This window comes from Sminthopsis crassicaudata, chromosome 3 (genome assembly GCF_048593235.1).
Source record: "Sminthopsis crassicaudata isolate SCR6 chromosome 3, ASM4859323v1, whole genome shotgun sequence".
Lineage (NCBI taxonomy): Eukaryota > Metazoa > Chordata > Mammalia > Dasyuromorphia > Dasyuridae > Sminthopsis > Sminthopsis crassicaudata.
This window is the reverse complement of record NC_133619.1, coordinates 594,436,024-594,457,182: the sequence shown is the minus strand read 5'-3', so window position 1 is coordinate 594,457,182 and position 21,159 is coordinate 594,436,024. Positions and strand designations below refer to the sequence as shown.

Here is a 21,159-nt window from a genome sequence, read left to right as displayed (position 1 = left end):
TTTATTTATTAATTCAATAGTTTTTTTACTTTCAATTTTATTGATTTCTCCTTTTAATTTTTGTATTTCGAGTTTAGTTTTTGGTTGGGGGAAAAAAAATTTTTTTTAAATTTTTATCTAGGATAATAGAATCCGTGAAATTAAAACAAGTCATAAAAGACCGAGTAAAGAATTAGATCAAATGTTTGGAGATGAGGGTTTTCCTGGCCATGATGTTGAATTACTTTGTGACTATTCCTATAAACTTTATTATTTAGTAATGGAGAAAAAAACTTGCATCTTCCTCCTTACCTTTTAGAAGATTTTAATATTAGGGAGAATAAATTAACAAATAAATTTGTAAGTATCTTGAAGGGGTAGCAATGGATGGAAAGGCTGTTTTTGGAGTCAGAAAGATGTGGGTTGAAGTTCTGCCTCCTGACACATCCTAACTGGGATTAAGTCACTTAATTTTCTCGTGTGCCAGGCAACTTTCTTAAGATTAGTATTTACAAAAGGGAATTTCCACATGGGAAGTTCTCCATGCAGCTGAAACCACATCTAGATCTGTCCAGATGGGGAAATGACTGTCTTTGTCAGTGGAGGAGGACTTGAACTGGTAAAACCAAGGATCTTAAAGGAGTGGAAAGTTCACTGGGGTTTTCCATGGGGCCTCATCACTGTAGCTGTAGCTCTGGGCTCTTTTTCCTCATGGCTGGGGGCTTTGCTCTGGAAGGGATTTTGGAGTGAGCTGGGTGAAAGATTGTGTGTCACACAGCAAGTGTTTTGGGGGAGGGGCACTTAATTTTGGGGTTCATTATAGGTAGGCTGAAGGGGAGGTGAGTTATTTTGGTTATATTTATTCTTGAAAACTGGTAGAAGACTTGTAGATATATTGTGGTAGAATGGTAAGGAAGATAGGAAGAAAATGATAGTTAGAAGAGCAGATAATCTAGGGGAAACCAAACATGCCTAAAAATATTCAAAGAAATTGACCAGTTAGGTCTCCATATCTGAAGAGTCCCAGTACAATTATTCTGGTTTAAAATAATGGAACCACTTAAAATAAAATTATGGAACACTGCATTTTTTAATCTCTTGCTAATTTTTTTGTGAAAATTTGTTTAGGATAAGGGGAAGGTTAGTGATGGAAGTATAAAACTGCATTTTATCAGCTTTGAGATTTTATACTCTTAACCCAGTGAAGTAGCAATTGAAGTAAATAAAAGCTCTAATAGTATGTTGTGTGTGTCTGTGTGTGTGTGTGTGTAAGATGTGATCACTCTAGTTGGGCACTAGTGCTTATTTTGTGAGTAGTAAAATGGTTTACAGTGTCAAGGATAAATATTTAAACCTATCTCCCCAGTTTTCTAGTGCAAACTATTTTAAGCAAACAGGAATACTTGTTTTTCAAGGCTCATGAGGTGGGGAAGAGGAATAGTGGTGATTGCCTTATTGGAGGGGAAGGGAGTAGTGGTTATTGCTTTAAGCACATGTAAACATTTGGTAGTTTTCCCAACATTTTAAAGCAAGGTATAGCTGTCTATGTTTTATAATTCATTATTATTATTATTATTTTGTATATCTAGTGTTGTATTCAGTACTCTTCCATAATAACATTTAACATGGTAACTTAGAATAGTAAAGAATATATTGTGTTCATTTTTTACACTGTTAGAATGTAACCTACAAGGAGGTAGAGATTTGAGTTTTTGTATTTCCATTACCTGTTAAATTGAATTAATTTCTTTAATCATAGTATTGTGTGCTATAATGCTCTCATCTAACTAGTTACTCACACTGGCCTTTTTTTTCTTTTCTGTTAGGTTCTCTGTTGGAATTCACGCTGCACATTTATGGCGATTCTGAGCGTGCAGGCAGACTTCTGCCAGGCTCAGCACAGTGCTTTCGCTGACAAGTGAGCTTGAGGCTTCTATGTGCCATAATTAACATTGCCTTGAAGACTCCGGACACCAAGATTGGCCTCAGAGATATTTGGCATATATCTATATTTTTTTCATATTGGAAGCATATTCCCTTTAACGACTCCAGCAAAATAAAGGATCAAGAAAATACAAGTGCAGAGCAGGTCTATACTTTCACCTAGCCTCACCAGTGCCTAAATGTAGGAAAGGCTGCTGAAGTTGCAGGCAGTTGGATTTTTGGAGGTTGAAGGTAACCATCTGCAGTCATTGAGGCCCAAGTTGAATCTGAATTCCAGTGGATTCTAAATAGATCTGCTTATCCTGAAGAAACTCTTTAAGGAAGGAACAAGCTGACTAGAGAAGACACTGATCAATAATAGGCATTTTTGTGGTCTTTTTAATGTTTTCTGCTGTGAAACGTTTCAAGGGTTATTGATTTCCCCCCCCCCCCCCCCCATTTTCCCATCTCTTCCTCATCAAACACACACCCATACATACCAGCTGTCCCCCTCCTTTTCTCACTCTCTTTGATACACACACACTCTCACACTCACACACTTATACACTTTTTTGTCTGCCATAATGAACCGTCCAGCCCCTGTGGAGATCTCTTATGAGAACATGCGTTTTCTGATTACCCACAATCCTACCAATGCGACACTCAACAAGTTCACAGAGGTAAGATCATGGCTTTGTCCAATTTGGGGATTCATTTTGTAGGTTAAACTCATCATAGTGAATGCTTTTATAAAGAGGTTCTTGTAACTCAAAACTTTTTTCATCCATGAGGGATAGATGTAAGTCTTCTCTGACCTGTTTACAATATAATCATGGCTTTTAGAGCTGGAAAAGGGCTCCCAGAAAGATTTCAGTCTAAACCAGTATGATCTTTTCTGGGTCTTAGTCTCATAACAATCACTGATTCTTTTTTTTTGCTGAGGCAATTGGGGTCAAGTGAATTGCTCAGGGTCACACAGCTAGGAAGTGTTAAGTGTCTGAGACCAGATTCGAACTCAGGTCCTCCTGACTTCAGGGCTGGTGCTCTATCCATTGCGCCACTTAGCTGCCCCCACTGATTCTTTTTCTATGTCTGAAAGTGGCAATTGCCCTTTCATTCCCAGGTGCCCTGGCCTGAAACTTCCTAAAAACCCTGGACCATTCACCTAAAGCACTACCACCCAAAGATGACTTTAGAGCTCAGGGGTGGTGTTGGGATAGAAGTACAGAACTGGGTATTAATGTTTGCAGAATCTCTTTCTGTACCTGCTGAAATTGAACATTATTTTTATGGGCTAATTTGTTCCTAAATTTTTCTTTTTAATCTCCATGTCCTGGTTGCTAGGAATATGATTTTTTTCTCAGTGTAGGAATTTTTTTTTTTTTCCCCATGAATATAATTGCCAAATGATCAAGGCCTATTTATTGGTTCACTATAATGGGATTTTATCAGTATTTTGAACTTTGTTTTTTAAATTGCTGATTCCATAGAGTGATTCCAAATCTCTTGGGTTTATACTCCAAAACATAGTCCCTCAACAGTTATACTATCACTATGATTATGTAAATGATTTAAGTTCTTCATGGGCTATCAGTGTTCTCATTTGTATTTATAACTCTAGGCTGTTTTGTTTGCTGTGCATGGTCTGTAGGTTGCCCAGAGACTTGTAGAGTCATGGCATTTCAGTGGCCTAAGACTTTAGGTCTGGCCTAATAATGTCTCCTGTTTTCAGTTCTAGGGCATCCACTTCAGAGATAGCAAAGAAACCTAATCTTTGAAGTTCCCTCACCTCTTGCAGGGAATGGTTGGCAGAGGTGCCAGGTGAAATTAGAATAAAGAACAAGTAGGGAACCACTTACTATCTTCTACCATACCTCATAGCTTTTCTAAAGCATAAGTACAATTTCAGAAGAGTGCTGTTTTAAAAATTATGATCTTTTTTATTTTTATATCCTTAGTACAGTGCTTTGTTCATAATGGGCACCTAAGAAATAAATGGCTTTTGGATTTAACTGAATTGATTTGAATGAATTTGGTTAAATAAGTTTTCCTTCTAGGCCTTAGTTCTTTCATCTGTAAAATGAGCAGGCTTGATTATAAAATTTTTAGCTTTCCTTCCATGTTTCTAAACTTTTATGGTCCTAATCTTAGATCCAGATAGCAAATATATTTGTATTTGTTTTTCTTTAAAGGAACTTAAGAAGTATGGTGTGACAACTTTGGTTCGCGTTTGTGATGCTACATATGATAAAGCTCCAGTTGAAAAAGAAGGAATCCAGGTTCTAGTGAGTGTGTAGTATTGATAATTTTCTGTTATTAAGTAAATGCAAATATAGTACTTAAGGAATAAGCCAAATTAGATTGCTAAAAATTGAAGTTGTTTTCAAGATTTTTTTATATTTAAGATTCAGTATAGTACTAAAAATAATTTTTAGCAATCTAACTCCTGGATCATTACTTTAACTTTAATTTGTTTATACTATAAAAAGTCTAGAGTTGGAGAGTATTTTTACTGAATATATGTGAGCTAAAAGTCCCAATTTATCTCAAGAAAATGGAAGTTTGCATTTTTCTTTGGATATTAACAAATGTGATATTTAGCTTTCATTTCTAGCTTAATCTGGAAGTAATTTCCGTCAGATATTTATAAATTATTTTGGTAATAGTATTTTTTTTATTCTACAAGTGCAAAATTATTCCTTTTTTAAAAGTTTTTGATAATATGTAAGACAAGGGAAAAGATCAGAAAAATCAGAAAGCACTTTTACCTTAGAAAGTGTTAGGTCACAGAGCAGTTGTATCATGATTAAATTTCTTAGATAACTAAATCTAATGATAAATCACTTACTATTACTAAACTGATAATCAACTTCTCTTTTATTTATCTGAATTCTAATAAAAGCAGCACTGTATCACCTTTGTAGATTATGTAGATATTTACATAGAAAGTGGTATGGTAATGATGGAGTTTTGACAGTATCACCTCTCATGAAAATTTGTAATGTAGTTTTTAATCTCCAGCAGAGAATTGTATGTAAAAGTGAAAATCTATTTCTTACTGCTTGGTTTAAAAAAAGTATGTTATAAATTTTACTTTATTTTCAAAACTTTCCTCTTTGTGAGCTTTTTGCTGCTGTTTTTCATGCATTTAAAAAAAATGTTTTGTTGGCCTTTTCAAGCTCTTTTCTTGCTCAAACATTTCTCTAGTTTCAGACATCTTCCCTACTCCCTTAGTTAAAAACTGAGAGAAAAAAACTACCCTTGTAACAAGTGAAATAGTCAAATAAAGCAAATCTGTACAGTGACTATGTCCAGAAATGTAAGTCTTTTTTTGTATTTTCTTTGAATGCATCATCCTTTTGTCACGAGGTGTGTAATATGTTTTGCCATAGGCTCTCTGGATACAGTGTTGTTCATTGTATTGATCAAGATTCTTAAATCTTTCAAAATTATTTTTCTTTGTTTTCCTTTTGTATAGCAGTTCAGACAGTTCCAGTTGTTGGCTCCCTAAGAATTTAGATGTTTTCTTTTTCTCTTTTAATTACCTTTTCAGGATCAGGAAGTTTGTTTTGCTTCTTGCTATTCCCTATCTGATATTATTCTTCCTCTTAATTTATATCTCTTTCCATAGCCATACTCCTATTACAACTTTGATGATGTTCCTCAGATTGTGTGTGTGTGTGTAAGAGAGACGTATACAAGTGGAGGGTATGCCAGTATGCAGCCCTCCTTTTGTCTAGTTCAAACAAGAATGAGGATTACCTGATACCCTCAGCCCTTTCTTCTCAAGAATATTTGTATGTGCTTCTTCTCTTGCATTCCAATTTTTAAAATTGGCAAATTCCACCAAATGATAAAATAATAGCAAATTCCACCTCCTCCTTTTCTACACTAGTGCATTTCTTTTGCCTTTCCTTCTCTTTCCTTTCTTAAAATCCTAAGAACAGATATACTCTATCTCTTCCTGCCCCCCCCCTTCCCTTCTTTGAAGACATTAAGGTTTTAAAGGGATACTTATTCCACCCCCCCTTTCCCCTTCATTGTTGCCATTTTACTTGGGCTGTTCTCTTGAGCTTTTAAGTTTTCTCTTCTGGGCTTTCTGACCTCAGTACATTTTTGCTGTCTCTAAATACAACTGTCTGACTTGGTTGCTCTGGAAAATTAAGCCTGGCTGCCTGCCCTGGCACTTTTGTCAGACTCCTTTATCCTCTTGTCCATGTTTTTTTGTGCAGTTCTTGGGTGGGAAAAGTCACTTACTATAGTTTCTTATTGGATTTCTTGAATCTTTCAGTCTGGTGCAAATTTTTAAGGTTTTACGATGTCATCTATGTGATAATTGGACAATCTGCTTCTGTTCAGAGAGCTGTTTCAGCCAGAAGTCTTGTTCAAAGTTGCCATGAGGTAATGGTTAGCCTCCTGGTAAGGAGGCATCTTCCACTCCATTAAGTTAGACTGGCCCTCTCATGAAACTCACAGATCTTTATTGGGCCTGGGGCCTGTGAAAGCTTTGAGCTCCCAGGGTTTCCTCTATGCCATGATTACTCATCAGAGAAGATTTCAGTGGAGAATCAACTAAGTTACATGAAAGTTTGCTAGCTGGTCCCCCCAGAATGTTGCTTCTCTATCTTTGCATAAGTGAACTCCCTCTCCCTAAGTGTCTTCGATCTACTTTTCCACCTTCATCTTTTAAGACTTCTAGCTTTCTTCAAAGTGCAACTCAATTACTATAAAGCAGCCTTTATTGATCTCCATCCCCCACCCCCCTCCATCTATCTTAGTAGTGCTTTCTGTCTTCATGAAATTACTTTGTATAACTTAGTTGGTATTTTGTATTTACTTATCTGAGTCTTACATGTAATAATTACTTAGCTTGTTAAAGAGAATTATAGATAAATAGATTGCTTAATTTTAAAATTACTATGTTGATGCCAAGATTTCATTCTGGAGAATTGGATACAATATTATCTTTATGACTTATTATGATAATATTTCACATTTAAGTAGGTCTCTAATTTTATAATTATATTTAAAATATATGTATATTCCTAACTTTATATAATTATATATTTACAATAATTACATAGGTCTATAAATCTAATTATATGGGTCAATAATTTTGATTCCTATAATACAGTGTATAGAGTGTTAATATTCTTTTTTATAGATGAGGAAACTGAGGCTCAATGAAGTAAAATGATCAGGTCTTTATTGATTCTAAGTTCAGTATTCATTTGGCTGTACCATATTCTCTCTAATTTTTGTGAAGACAAGTTAAAATAAGCAAGATATGAAATCATTGCTAGGATACTTTTTTTTACTTAATTAGTTTGAATAGGCTTTTTCCATCATTCAAAAAAAAAAAATGTAGCTTTAACAGTTTGGCAAAATCCTTTGATTTTTCTGTCTTCCATCTTAGTGTCTATTTTTTGATGGCTACCACCCCAGTACAGGCTTTAATAATTGAATCCTCAGCCTCTAGTCTCCTCCAATCCATCCTTCCCACAGATTTGAGAATATCTTTCTAAGGCATACTTCTGTATGTCAGTCATTTGATCAAAATTAACCTTCAATGGCTCCTTATTTCTTCTAGGGTAAAATACAAACTTCCTACTCAGACACGTAAGGCCCCATATGGTCTGGTTATCTTTCTCATAAGTCTTGTTTCACGTTCCACTTCATATATTCTACCTTCCAGTTAAATTGGCCCAAATCTGAAATTCCATCACCCTCCCCCATACCTTGAAAGAACTCCTATCTTTCAAACTCTTTATGTTAGAGCTTACATGGGTCCCTATTAACCAATAAGGGTAATGTTCTTGTTTGGCTTTCTGCAGTTCTTTGGGGCAGCCTTCTTTTCAGTAGAGCAATTACCACAAGAATAGCCAGGTGTTAAAGTCCAAAAGTCTTTATTGTATCCTTCACCTGGTGCTCAGCTAGTTTCTCATGCCCTTCAGAAGGGATTTGGTTTTGGTAGAGAAAATGCAGGACAACAGGCCAGCTGCCACAAGGCTGATAAAGATAGAATTGAATCTCTCTCTCCTTCCCCCCTCCCCCCCAAGAGCTTGAGCTCCCAGCTTATATGCTTTACACTGAGTATAAACCAATCATTATATCACTAGGAAACCATTATTTGTTGTAAGATCAAATCAATCATACTGAACTTAGAGAACTATTAATCACCATGCTAAACTAGATAACCATTGTCTCATCAATTCCACTGACTTAACATCTTGTAAGAATCCTTGTTTCAGATTTCTGGCCCATAATGAATAAGTAAATACAATATTTCTTGAGAGCCTATTATATGCCAGAACTTGACTGGTTAGTGGTGATCCAGAGATAAAAACAAAACTGTTCTTGCCTCTAAGAAATTTCTGTTCTATAAGGAAAAATCGCATAAATGCTAAACATGTTCAAAGTAAATACAAGGCAATAGGGGAAGGACTCACTTCTCTGTCAAGGAGACTCAGAAAAGATCTTTTTTTAGAAAGGACTTGAACCTTGTTTTTAAAGTAAACCAGGGATGCTGAGAGATGGAGAAGAATCATTCCAAGGATTGGGGCCAACTTCTACAATAGTACAGAGATGGAAAAATGAATGTTTTGAAGGAGAAACAGCTGATAAGCCAGCTTGACTGGAATGTGGAATGTATGTGAAAAGGAGTTGTATGTAATAAATCTTGAAGGGAGTCTGGAATCTTAATTGTGAAGATCTTAGAGTTAATAGGGAGCCAGTAGAGCTTTTTGAGCAGGGGAGTGACCTGTTTTTTTCTGTGCTTTTGGAATATCACTTTGGCAGCTTTGTGATAGATCAGAATGAGGAGAGATAGGGAACTTAGTACATAGCGGCACAGGGGGAAATCAGTCAACTAGAATTTATTCATTTATTTTTTTGTAATGCTCTACTTTTTTTTTTTTTTAATAGTTTTTTTGTTTTTCCAAATGCATGCAAAGGTAGTTTTCAACATTCATATGTTTCTTCCTCTGTCCCTCTCTTTTAGACAGCAGGTAATCTGATATAGGTTAAATGTTAGGATTCTTACAAGGTACTTATGCACTTAGTTCACACCTTTAAAGGAGTTTACACCTTTAAAGGAGTTCGCTCAGTGGTTCACAAGGAATTCCCATAAGCCCAGGGAGTACCCCACAAGCCCATTCTCTGGGAGGATATAAGGGGCCAGGATTCAGTGGGGAGGATCAGAATCTGGATTGAGTCAAGAAGTGGACTTCCCAGGAGAACTTCAGGGGACGACAGAAGAGAGGACTTTGGGAGATTCACAACTAGGATTGACTTCTGGGAAACCCACAATCCCACATTTGGAGGTGGAGTCTGATTCATTCCCATGTCTACCTTCGTGCTGGCTGGAGGCTTTGGATTCAGAGAGAGCTAGAGGCTGCAGCTGGCTGGAGACATTCTGACAAGAGCTCAGGGAGCCAAGGAAAGCGATAAGCCTCTATTAAAGTTAGTTGAGCCCCAAGTGAAGGAGACAAGACTTGAAGGAGAAAATAAAGGACCAGGAGATAAGATTTGGAAAGAGACAGTAGAGGACTTTAACTCCTGGCTGCATTATTGAACTGAACTGAAGCCAAGACTGCCTCCAGAAGCTCCCCAACAATCCTGTTCCCAGAGAATGATCATAACTTAGAGAAACAGAACATCACAGTTAAACATGTGCAATTCTTTGCAATTCTCTTATATTTCCACATTTCTCATGCTGCCCAAAAAAATGTCAATTAAAAAGAAAAAAAAATGCGAAAGTAAAAAAGCAAGCAAGCCAACAACAACAAAGAAGGTGAAAATGCTATGTTGTGATCCACAATCAGTTCTCACAGTCCTCTTTCTGGGTGCAGATGACTCTATCACAAGTCTATTGGAATTGGCCTGAATCATCTCATTGTTGAGAAGAGCCATGTCCATCACAGTTGATCAAAACATAATCTTGTTGCTGTGTACAATGTTCTCTTGGTTCTACCCACTTTACTTAGCAACAGTTCATGTTCAGAGACACTTAGTCTCTGAAATCATTCTCCTAATTGTTTCTTATACAGCAATAATATTCATATACTATAACTTATTCAGCCATTCTCTAACTGATGGGCATCCATTCAGTTTCCAGTTCCTTGCTACTACAAACAGGGCTGCTACAAACATTTTTGCACATGTGGGTCTTCTTTTTTATGATCTTTGGGATATAGACTCATTGCTGGATCAAAGGGTAATGTGCAGTTCTTCTAAACATATTTCCATGTTCATCATTCAGCTAGAATTTACAAGTGCCCACTATGTCCTATGCACTACACTGAATGCTAGGGATACAAAGAAAAGTAAAAACAAACAAAAAAAAATGAGTCCCTGTTCTAGGAGTTCACCATCTGATGGGGGAGATACCATGTTAACAATTGTGTACAAGATAAATAAAGCATAAAATTGGGGATGCAGCTAATATCAAGGAGAACTGGGAAAGGCTTCTTACAAAAGATGGGACTTTAGCTGAATCTTGAAGAAAGCCAGGAAGCTAGAAAGCAGAGATGAGGAGTACAAAGGGCACAATAGTCAATGAAAACACTTGAAGTAGGGAGGCACAGGGTATTGTGTGATTGAGGCTATCATTGGATTGCAGAGAATTATAGGAGGATTAAGGTACAAGCAAATTGCAAGGGTAGGAGGAGGTCATGGCATATAAAGGGTTTTAAAAGCTACAAAGGACTTCATATTTGATAAGGAGCCCGAGGCAAGAGAGAGCCATGGGACTTTACTGAATAGGGATGTGGCATCATTGGACTGGCTTGTGAAAGATTTGATAACTGAATAGAGAATGGACTAATGTGTGGAGAGTCTTGAGACAGGAGGACAAACCATCGGGCTACTTTGGGGGTCCAGACATGAAGTGCTAGGGTCTACACACCCTAAAGTGGTGGCAATGTCCAGAATGAAGAATGTTTAGCCTAGCACAGGGGTTCTCAAACTACAGCCCTCGGGACAGATGTGGCCCGCCGGGTTAAGGCAAATGGGGTGAGGGGCAGACAGAGAGTGTGAGCTTTTGTTTTTATTATAGTCTGGCCCTCCAACAGTCTGAGGGACAGTCCTCCCTATTTAAAAAGTTTGAGGATTACTGGCCTAGCATCAGAACACACTTAACTTTGTATTGGTTTTTTTTTTTTTTTTCTGAGGCAATTGGGGCTAAGTGACTTGCCCAGGGTCACACAGCTAGGAAGTGGCAAGTGTTTGAGGTCAGATTTGAACTCAGATCCTCCTGACTTCAGGGCTGGTGCTCTAACCACTGTGCCATCTAGTTGCCTGTCATATTTACCTTTGTGAGTAGAGCTTGCTTCTTCCTCCTTCTCTTCCTACCTCCTTTCCTCCCTCCCTCCCTTCCTCCCTTCCTTCTTCCTGCTCTCCTTCCCCCCTCCTTCCTTCCCTTTTTCTTTCCTTCCTTCCCTCTCTCTCTCCCTCTGTTCACATAGGGCATCATTCTGTTACCTATAGTTACTACAAATTACTTCTTCCTACCCAGAATCACCTCCCTAATTCAAGCCTCATCTCCTCTTGTTTTAATTATTACAATAGTCTCCTTATTGGTCTCCCTCCTTTAAGCTTTTCCCTGTTCTACCCATCTTACACATAGCCACTAAGATAATTGTGCTAATTCTACTATGGCATCCTTCTGCTTAATGGACTCTACTGGGTCCTTATTAGTTCTAAGATCAAATAGAAGTTAAAGCTCTTTTAATAGCCTGGTCCATTCATCCTTTAGTCTTCGATTATTTCCTTTATGTATTCTTCAGTCTAGACTGTTGGCTTGTGTAGCGAGCTGTCGTCTCTAGAAGCTGCCGGATCGCTCTCTGGGAAGAGATCTGCTGTGTCTACTCAAATCTCTCAGACAGATTCTTCTTCCTGTAATGAACCGTTGTCTCCAGGCAGTTGCTGTTAACTCTTGTCCAAAGAAGTGACTTCCCTTCCTGCAGAGAGCCCCGTCAAGCCTGATGCAATTCAGAGTCTTCTTCTTTCTCTGAGAGTCCTCTCTTTTATTCTCCCAGAGAATGGGCGTGGGATAATGCAAGGGCTTCTGGGAAGAACCACCCCAGCCAATGAGCTTGCCCCCTCTATCAAGTCAACCTGAGTTCTCACCTTGTCACTATCCAGACAACCTCAGTTCTCACTTAGTAATCCTAACATCTCCCCCTTTCTTTTGATTTAGAACATAGGACAGTCATGACCTTGAAACATAAATCCATCAATATGGGAAGTATTACAGATAATTACATAAATAACCTTGAAACATAAATCCATCAATATGGGAAGTATTACAGATAATTACATAAATGACCTTGAAACATAAATCCATCAATATGGGAAGTATTACAGATAATTACATAAATTACATAAGCACATAGTAACATAGTAACGTAACACATGCTAGAAGTATATAACATAATCATAAATTGAAAATTTATAAATGTCCATAAGTCCATTGTCCATTAGTCTCATCTTGTGTGAGGAAGTCCAATGATTCCTGCTGGTTTTTAAAGTTCTTTAACAGTCTTCTTATTATCTATGCTCTTTCAGTGTCAGATGTTTCTTAGATCTTCTCCTTTATTTTGAGGTCTTTCTCTTTTTCTATCTCTCTCTGATGGATAAGGCGAATATGACTCGTTGGCACCCATCTGATTCCTTCTCCTGCTGAAGAAATACAAGCAAACCCTCTCCCCCAGGCAGTTAACCTATCTAATTTCCTTCTATTTACCACTTTCTAAATCTCTTCTCATCATCTGACAATTACATTGGAGTTGTTCGCACTGGGCCTGTATTGGTTTAAAAGGCCTGTATTCTCCCCAAGTGTAATCCATTTTTGCAATCTGATTGCCTTTTGACTGACTTATCAGGTAATCCCTTTCTGCCATGTGATTGCTTCTCTGCTGATTGATTAAATCAGAGTCCTGGCCTTCTAAAGGCTCTTTAGGTGTAACATCAGCTGCCATCATGCCCCAAGTCTTTTTTGCCTGGGGCCCTGGACCTGGGCCCCTCATCCCGTTTCCCTGAATTAGTTTACACTCTGATGCCCAATGGAGTCCTCTGTTGCATTTTGGACATGGGGTTTTAGGTCTTCTTTCACCCTGTCTTCTCACTGTATCTCCATACCTACACTGAGCTCTTAGATGCCCAATTTTTCCACATTGAAAACATCGCCGAGTTTCTCTAGAAGTCCCTTGCCAGGAGGGACCCTGTCTTTCCACATTCATCATTGTCCGGGTGTAAAAAGCATTTGTTCCCACTGTAGCACAGCGTCTTATGATCTCCTCTAAAGGAGCATCTTTGTCTAATCCCCATATAATTCTTTTGCATATCTCATTGGCATTTTCCTTAGCCAGATGTCTGGTCATTATTTCTGTAGCTGAATTTTCTCCAATAGTTCTTTTGACAGCAGTTTGCAAACGTCCCACAAAATCTGCAAAAGGTTCATTGGGACCTTGCTGTATTTTAGTGAAAGCCTCTCCACGATCTTTCTGTCCAGGAAGGACACCCCAAGCTTTTATTGCAGCCTTAGCAATTTGTTCATATATTGTCATGGTATAATTAATCTGTTCCGAATTCTCTCCATATTGACCTTCACCAGCTAAGTGCTCAAAAGTGAATTGTGTGTTAACTCCTATTTCCAAATTGCATCTGACTTGAATTTTACATAATTCATGAAATTCCGCAAGCCATAATAAATTTTCTCCAGGTTCCAGACATGTCCTTGCTATGGATTTCCAATCATTCGGGGTTAGGACTTCATAAGACAAACCATCTAGTAACATTTTGACATAAGCTGATGTAGCCCCATAAAGGGTACAACCTTTTTTCAAATCCTTAATTTTATTCAAATCTAAAGGTGCATATCTTCTCCTTTTTTTACCTACAGAGTCAATCTCTTCAATCACAGGATATGCATGTATAAAATCACTTATATCCTGTCCTTCTCTCTTAGCTTTAACCAATGCTTTTTCTAATCTTGTCATAAGCTTAGGCTGCTTCACAGGTGATTCTGTTTGTATTTCTGCCTCTTCCCCTCTTTCTTCCTCCATCTCTGAAGGTGGGGTTGATGTGGGCCTGTTAATAATCTGTTCTCTAGGCAGGGTTGAAGCTTCTTCAAGAGAATCATACCATAATTCCTCATTTAAATCCTCTTGCTCTAGGGAAAGATCTTGATCTTTCCTTTTTTCCTCACACTTCCTCCTCTGTTCATTTTTAGAACTTTTCCTTCTCCTACAACTTGCTTGATAGTTTAAGGCTAATTGAACTATGTTGTAGATATAAAATACTTCTGCAGAAATTGAACGAGGCCCATTTTTTGCTTGAAATTCTTTCATTTCATATCCCACTAGCTTCCATTTATCTACATCTATCTTTTCTTCCTCTAAGAACCAAGGGGATGTGCGTCTTAATGCAGCCAATAGTTTAGCAATCTGTGCCCAGGTTACAAGTAAACTCTGCTCCTCAATTATGTTGATTATACTCTCTATAGTACCACTCCTGAATGGAGCTGAGGTTGCTTCTGGGGCTGGGGTTGAGTCGGCTGAGGTCCAGGGATTGAATATAGCTAACATCTGCCCCATTTCAGCTATAAGAAATTCCTGGTTTAGCCCTTAACAAGTTAAGTTCCTTATTTATCTATTAGCACGCTCACTTAATCTTTAACAAAGTTTCCTCTTTACTCACGGTTCTGGGTCAGAGAGACTGAGATCTGGATGGGAGGCTTTTCTACTGGAATCAGGACTGTGTCTGTCCCTGTTCGGGTGCCAAATTGCGAAGGTCTGATCTAGCTCCTCTTGTCAGGATAAACAAAAGTCCTTGCCCCACGTGTGGACGCCAAATGTAGTGAGCTGTCGTCTCTAGAAGCTGCTGGATCGCTCTCTGGGAAGAGATCTGCTGTGTCTTCTACTCAAATCTCTCCGACAGATTCTTCTTCCTGTAATGAACCGTTGTCTCCAGGCAGTTGCTGTTAACTCTTGTCCAAAGAAGTGACTTCCCTTCCTGCAGAGAGCCCCGTCAAGCCTGATGCAATTCAGAGTCTTCTTCTTTCTCTGAGAGTCCTCTCTTTTATTCTCCCAGAGAATGGGCGTGGGATAATGCAAGGGCTTCTGGGAAGAACCACCCCAGCCAATGAGCTTGCCCCCTCTATCAAGTCAACCTGAGTTCTCACCTTGTCACTATCCAGACAACCTCAGTTCTCACTTAGTAATCCTAACAGGCTTGTTTGCTGTTACTCAGATAGTTGATTCAACCTGAATCTTTCTATCTTTGCTCCACTACAACTGTCCCATCCCTCCTGTCTGGAATGCTTTTCTTTCACCTCCACCTCTTTCAGGATTGAACTTAATCTCTGCTTTGTGCAGGAGGCCTTAGGTTAGGCTACTTTGTATCTTCCATATATATAGGTGTCTCCATTTGTCAAATGTAAAGGTTGATGATGGTAGCAACATTTTCTCTAGGTAATCAATATGAAATTATGTATCAGTACTTAATATGTGAAAGTTTAAAAAAATTTTCCCTCAGAATGTGTAGGATAAGTAAAAATTTATACATACACTTGTGCCACTCTTCTGACCAGAATGTAGGTATTCCAGGAATTAGCAAACTACTGCTTTGAAGATGTAGCAGCCTGGTTTTATAAGCAAAGAATGGCTTTTACATTTTTAAATACAAAAAAACTTTATTTTAAAAATGTACTAAACTACAAAATGTTGCATGATCAAATTAGTTATACTGCTTTAAACTAGTTTTTTGACTTCAAAATTGAGCTCTGTAAATTTATTCTACTCTGTTAGTATATCTACACCAGGCAGATGGGAAATTAGTGGGGGGGTTTTGTTGTTGTTTTTTTGACATGAATTAGGGTGAGAAGATAGTTCTAGTAAACACCTTCAAAAAATTAAAGTTAAACAGGTTTAGAGCAGTTATCAATCTATTCTTTTTTTTTTTTTTTTTTTTTTGCTGAGGCAATTGGGTTAAGTGACTTGCCCAAGGTCACACAGCTAGGAAATGTTAAGTGTTTGAGGTCAAATTTGAACTCAGGTCCTCCTGATTTCAGGGCTGGTGCTCTATCCACTGCGCCACCTAACTGCCCCTTTCAATTTACTCTTAAGGTTGCTATTGGCCAGTTTCTTTAGGGAGAAAAAACCCATTTGTTATAGGTAAAATTAAATCCCTAACTTAAGCTGAAAACCAAAGATGTTGAGAGCAAAGTCTAGAATTTCTCTCCTTTTCAAATCTAGTAGTTTTAAGGTGAATCAGAAGATAATTCATGGTTCTATTGATGAACAATGTGCTGATGTGCACTTGTACGGAGTGTTGTCCTTAGAAGTAATTCTATAAAATTAGTTAATAGTAGTTTTAAAATTACAACCTATTAAAGAATTCTTCAGATTTCTGATATACTGGGATAGGATGAAAATAATTTCAAATAATGATGATTTGAAATTCAGAGATTGTTATTTAATGATGAGAAGCTGTTTTGATGGAAACTGCTTCAGAATAAAAGAGCACAAGTGCACTGTTTCATGTTGATGTTTAAGTATATTTTGGGGACAAACACAAAAAATGAATCAAGATAAAGGGCATGGCTACATACAGTTAAAATTCTAGAAGAGTAGGATTCCTTACAGGCCCTTGATTATGGGGAGCAGCTGACAGCTTGAAGTAATGTGCCAGCCTGATTGATAGACTAAATGAAGGGTCCTGGTGATGAATGCACTGAGTACAGTTTGGGTCTCATTGGCTTATTAACTTTTTGGTTTCTGTCTGCCTTTTTGTGTTGTGTCATTGGAGGGTTCTTAAGGATACTGCATTTTTTCCAAAACCATGCTTCTTGTCCATTATCCTCCTTGAAGAGTCATATTAACTGAGTGTCAACTGATCAGTCATCCAACAAATGCTCATTGAGTAACAACTTAAATTCTAGGTAGGGTGCTAGTGCTACTGTTCTAGACCTTAAAGAGCTTACAATCTATTAACATAGTAATATCAAAGGTTGAAGATGGCAAACAAGAAAGGCCTCTGATGGGATGTCGGACTTTGCTAGGTTTGTGAAAAAGGTAGAGGTAAGAGTGGGTCTTCTCTATTCATGGTGGTTAGAAATGAGGGCTAGAAATGGACCATTTGGCTGGAATAGAAAATTTATAATGAAAAGTAATTTGTAATAAGTCCAGAAAAGTAGAATGGAACCAGTTTGTGAACAAGTTTAAATGCCAAGTAGAAGTTTTGGCAGTAAGCATTGAAGCTTTTTGAGTTGAGGAGAGATCTATGCTTTTGGAGTATTAATTTGGTAACTGTGGAAATTGGATGGAGAATGAAGAGATGAGGGGTAGGGAGACCAAAGTAGGAGGTTGTTGGGATGATTTTATAAAAGATTGGTGATAATGATGATCAGGCAGCTACCTGGTACATTGATTGGTGCTGGGCCTGGAGTCAGGAAGACTCACCTCCTGGAGTCAGGAAGACTCACCTCCTGGAGTTCAGCTCTGGCCTCAGTAGTTGTATAGCCTTGGACAAATCATATGTCATTGTCATCTGGTGAATTAGCTGGAGAAGGACATGACAAAGCACGATAGTGTCTTTGCTAAGAAAATTTCAAATAAGGTCATGAAAAGCTGGAATAAGATGGTGAAACACTGAAATGACCCAAACAACAGTAATAGCATTTATATAGGCTTTAAAGTTTACAAAGTTATGTTATATCATTGAGTCATTTCAATAACCCTGAGAGGCTGGTGAGATGATTACCCCCATTTCATGGATGAGATCACTGAGGCTGAGGAAGGTTAAAGTGACTTGCCTTAGGTCATGATGGGGCCTGAGGTCTTTGGACTTAAAAGTTCAAAAAACTATATGCATTTTGCCACCCAGATGAATCCCAAAGTACTTTAAATTTACCATGTACTTTATATATTTCAGCTTACTTGATCCTTATCAAAAAAGATTTATTAAATACCTACTATATGTAGTCTCTTGCCCTCAGGAGGCTTTGGTTCCTTATTTTTTATTTTTTTTTTTTAATAATATCTTTTGTTTTTAACTAAATTGCTTAATTGTGTTCCCCCACAATTATAATTAAGAATATAAAAGCAAAGAAAAAGTTCACTTAATCTAACTCATGAGATCTTGGGTATCTAGGAAGTACTAAATTAAGTCCTGAGACAGGCAGGGAAGGGCACTGATGGTCATCAGCCCAATCTTATAATCCCATGCTCTGTGGAGGTCTTGGGTAACTCCACTTTATGGTATCCAGTCAGAAAGCCAAATTATGTCAAATTCCCAGGGTTAAATTTCCCTGAAAAATCTATCCATGGCCTGCGCCATCTTTGCTGAATCCCTTTTGGGTTAGTCCACCATGGCATTCTGCCTTGTGGTGTCTCCTTACCCCATTCCTCCCCCATGCCTCATGATATCTTTCTCCTTTTTATACCTAACTTTTTTAGGGTACTAAATTCTTCTATGAATTTATCCTGCCACTCAGTGGGTTGCTTCCACCTCATGGCATATTCCCTTTCTTCTACTTATAATTGTGAATTCCATGAGGAAACTTTCTTTTTTCCATTGTTAATTGTTAAAAACCCTTTCTTTGCTAACTCTATTTTTCTAAATCTATTTCATTTGTACCTTTTTGGCAAAGAGAAAAGCCATTGTGACCTGTGTTAAGTCTCCCAAGATGATGGGGGATGAGGGCAATTACTCTCAGATGATAGAAGGAAGGGATTCCATGAGATGATGGTGAGAAAGTATGGGAGTTGTAGTTCTAGAGGTAGCCAGCCAGGGCCTAGATAGGCGGGGTCATGCCATTTTGGCTGTACCTGAAGTGGTGGACAGTGTGCCAAGAAGGGAACAGAGTGTGTGAGCCTGGAAGAGAAGATTGTGGCCACCTGTGAAGAGCTTTCAGTGCCAAACTTTGGCATTTCCGTTGGATCCTTGAGGGAAAGAATGGCCCTTCCAATAATCCAGGTTAGTCGTGAGGAGGGCCTTTGTGACTAGAAACCTGGGATCAGATAAGAGAAATGTGGAGGTAAAAACAAAAAGTTTGATTCAATCTATTATTGATTAGATATGTGGGGTGAATGAAAATAAGGGATTGGTGAGGACATCAGGTTGTGAACCTGAGTGACCAGAAAAATGGTGGAGGCAGAAATAAGAAACATGTATTGCTATCAACCTTTTGAGTGGTAGAGAGTGTTTTGCCTCTAGGCACAATTGGTGTCAGGTAGGATTTGAATCTTAATTTCTCTTACCTCAATTAGTCCAGCACTCTGCCTGTGACACTGATACCATGCTACCCTTTCAATAGGATGACAGTGATATAGGAGAAGCAGTACTGTGTTTGGAATTAAGGGCCAAGATTTGCATGGTATTAAAGTAGATAAGTGACTTGCAACAAATTCCTTTACCTCTGTCTACATTATTCAGTCTCCTCATTTATAAAATGCGATGATTCATACTTGTATCTTTAAACTTTATAGAGTGGTGTTTTGAGGATCAAATGAAATGTCTGTAGTAAACTGTAAAGAACTTTATAAATGTTGACTGTTGTTCTTATAAACAGGTTAGGCGGTTAGTAGGCTGCCAGGCTTTATTTTTCTCAGGACTCCTTCCCACCAGGTAGCAAGGAGACTCAGACCTTGACCTATCCCTTTTGTTTCCAGGAAACTCTTAATTGAAGCCAGGACAGATGCATGACTAGATTGAAAAGGGAATGGACCATTTGAAAATCGTCTTCTTCTTTGCATTGAATTCTGCCATATGGCTGTCCTCTGCTAAGGAACCATAATTCAGGCAGAGTTTTTCAAATATTTGGCACTTTTACTCTTAGGTAAAGGCAGACCATGATGATAGTTAGAGTCATTGAATCATTTGGAGATTTCACAGTCATACAAATGAGCCCTGTTTTCATAACTTAAAGCAGTTTAAAGACTTTAGGATATTTGCAGACATGTAATTCTTTTTACCCAACAGATTTCATACATGTGTGTCACTTCAAAATCATTGGCATATTTTCTCTTTCTCTCTTTTTTTTTTTTTTTAACATCTTTTTGGATTTATACTGAGGTTAATTTATTTGACTTGTTATAATTTAGATGAGACCATTTTCCAACAGGGATCAGTAGTATGCATGAAAAAGAATTATTTTTAATGTAGCTAAGCTTTCCCTTTTCATAGTGTGTGCATATTATGTATAATATTTTTCTGGGATAAACTCTAATGTTCAGGTATTTTGTTACTTCCAAGGACTGGCCATTTGATGATGGAGCTCCACCTCCTAATCAGATCGTAGATGATTGGCTAAATCTATTAAAAAACAAATTTCGAGAAGAGCCAGGTTGCTGTGTTGCTGTGCACTGTGTTGCAGGGCTGGGAAGGTAAGTACTTACCCTTTTCTCAGTGAATTCATTAGCATGCTGAGATAAGTTAGTTGAAGGTTTGTCAGGAATTGTCATTTATTATGCTAAGTAATAGGCAATTGGGTGGTGCAGTGGATAGAGTACCAGACCTGGAGTCAGAAGGACCCAAGTTCAAATCTGTCTTAGACACTTACTAGATATGTGATCTTGGGCTAGTGTTGTGGGGTTGCTTTTTTTTCTTTTGCCTAGTAGGGTTAATCTTGGCATTATGTTTGATATATTAGTTGTTTTGTTGGTGTGACATCAACTTAACGTAGATACCTTATATTCCTGAATTTAAAAAATGCAGATTCCCAGCATTCCCCTTCCCTTGACTTTTCCAAATGATTAAATATTAAATTTATTGTACTATTCAGTACTTGTTTTCAGTTAGAGGTTTACATCACATTTTTAAAGGTGATTGTTTTTGGTTTTAAATTAAGAAAGTAGAAGAGAGTAGATAGTTTTATTTTAATCTCCCTAAAGAGATTTATGAAGATTAGTGACCATTATGATTTAAAAGCCTTTTCCTTTTTGCAGTATCCCAAAATGCTCAGCTCCTTTTTGGTCAGCAGATTAAACTGCTTATTTATGATAAGAACTTGGACTTAGAACATTAGATGAAGTATTTTTGCCCTAAAATAAAGGTGACTCAGACTCAGTTCTTCAAACCTTAGACTTGTGCTTAGAAAGCATTTCCTGCTGTGCCCTCTAAAGTTGAGGGGAACTTTCCAGCCCAGTTCCGGGAATTTTGGTAGCTGTTCTATGCTCAAATTCTAAAATGGCAATTGATAACCTGTGTTGAATTTAAAGGGGTTACATTGGGAGCTGTTTCCAATTACTAGTCCGT

General features: G+C 37.8%; 1 protein-coding gene across 3 annotated transcripts in view; it reads left to right on the top strand.

The window, feature by feature from the left end:
* PTP4A2 (protein tyrosine phosphatase 4A2) overlaps positions 1-21,159 on the top strand; it is a 41,212-nt gene that overhangs the window by 15,883 nt on the left and 4,170 nt on the right. For all 3 annotated transcript variants that reach the window (XM_074305327.1, XM_074305326.1, XM_074305328.1), the window contains exons 2-4: positions 1,806-2,582; positions 4,095-4,187; positions 20,158-20,288. In XM_074305327.1, the coding sequence (XP_074161428.1) occupies positions 2,487-2,582; positions 4,095-4,187; positions 20,158-20,288 (320 nt within the window). In that variant the 5' untranslated portion in view covers positions 1,806-2,486. The remainder of the gene's footprint in view (positions 1-1,805; positions 2,583-4,094; positions 4,188-20,157; positions 20,289-21,159) is intronic.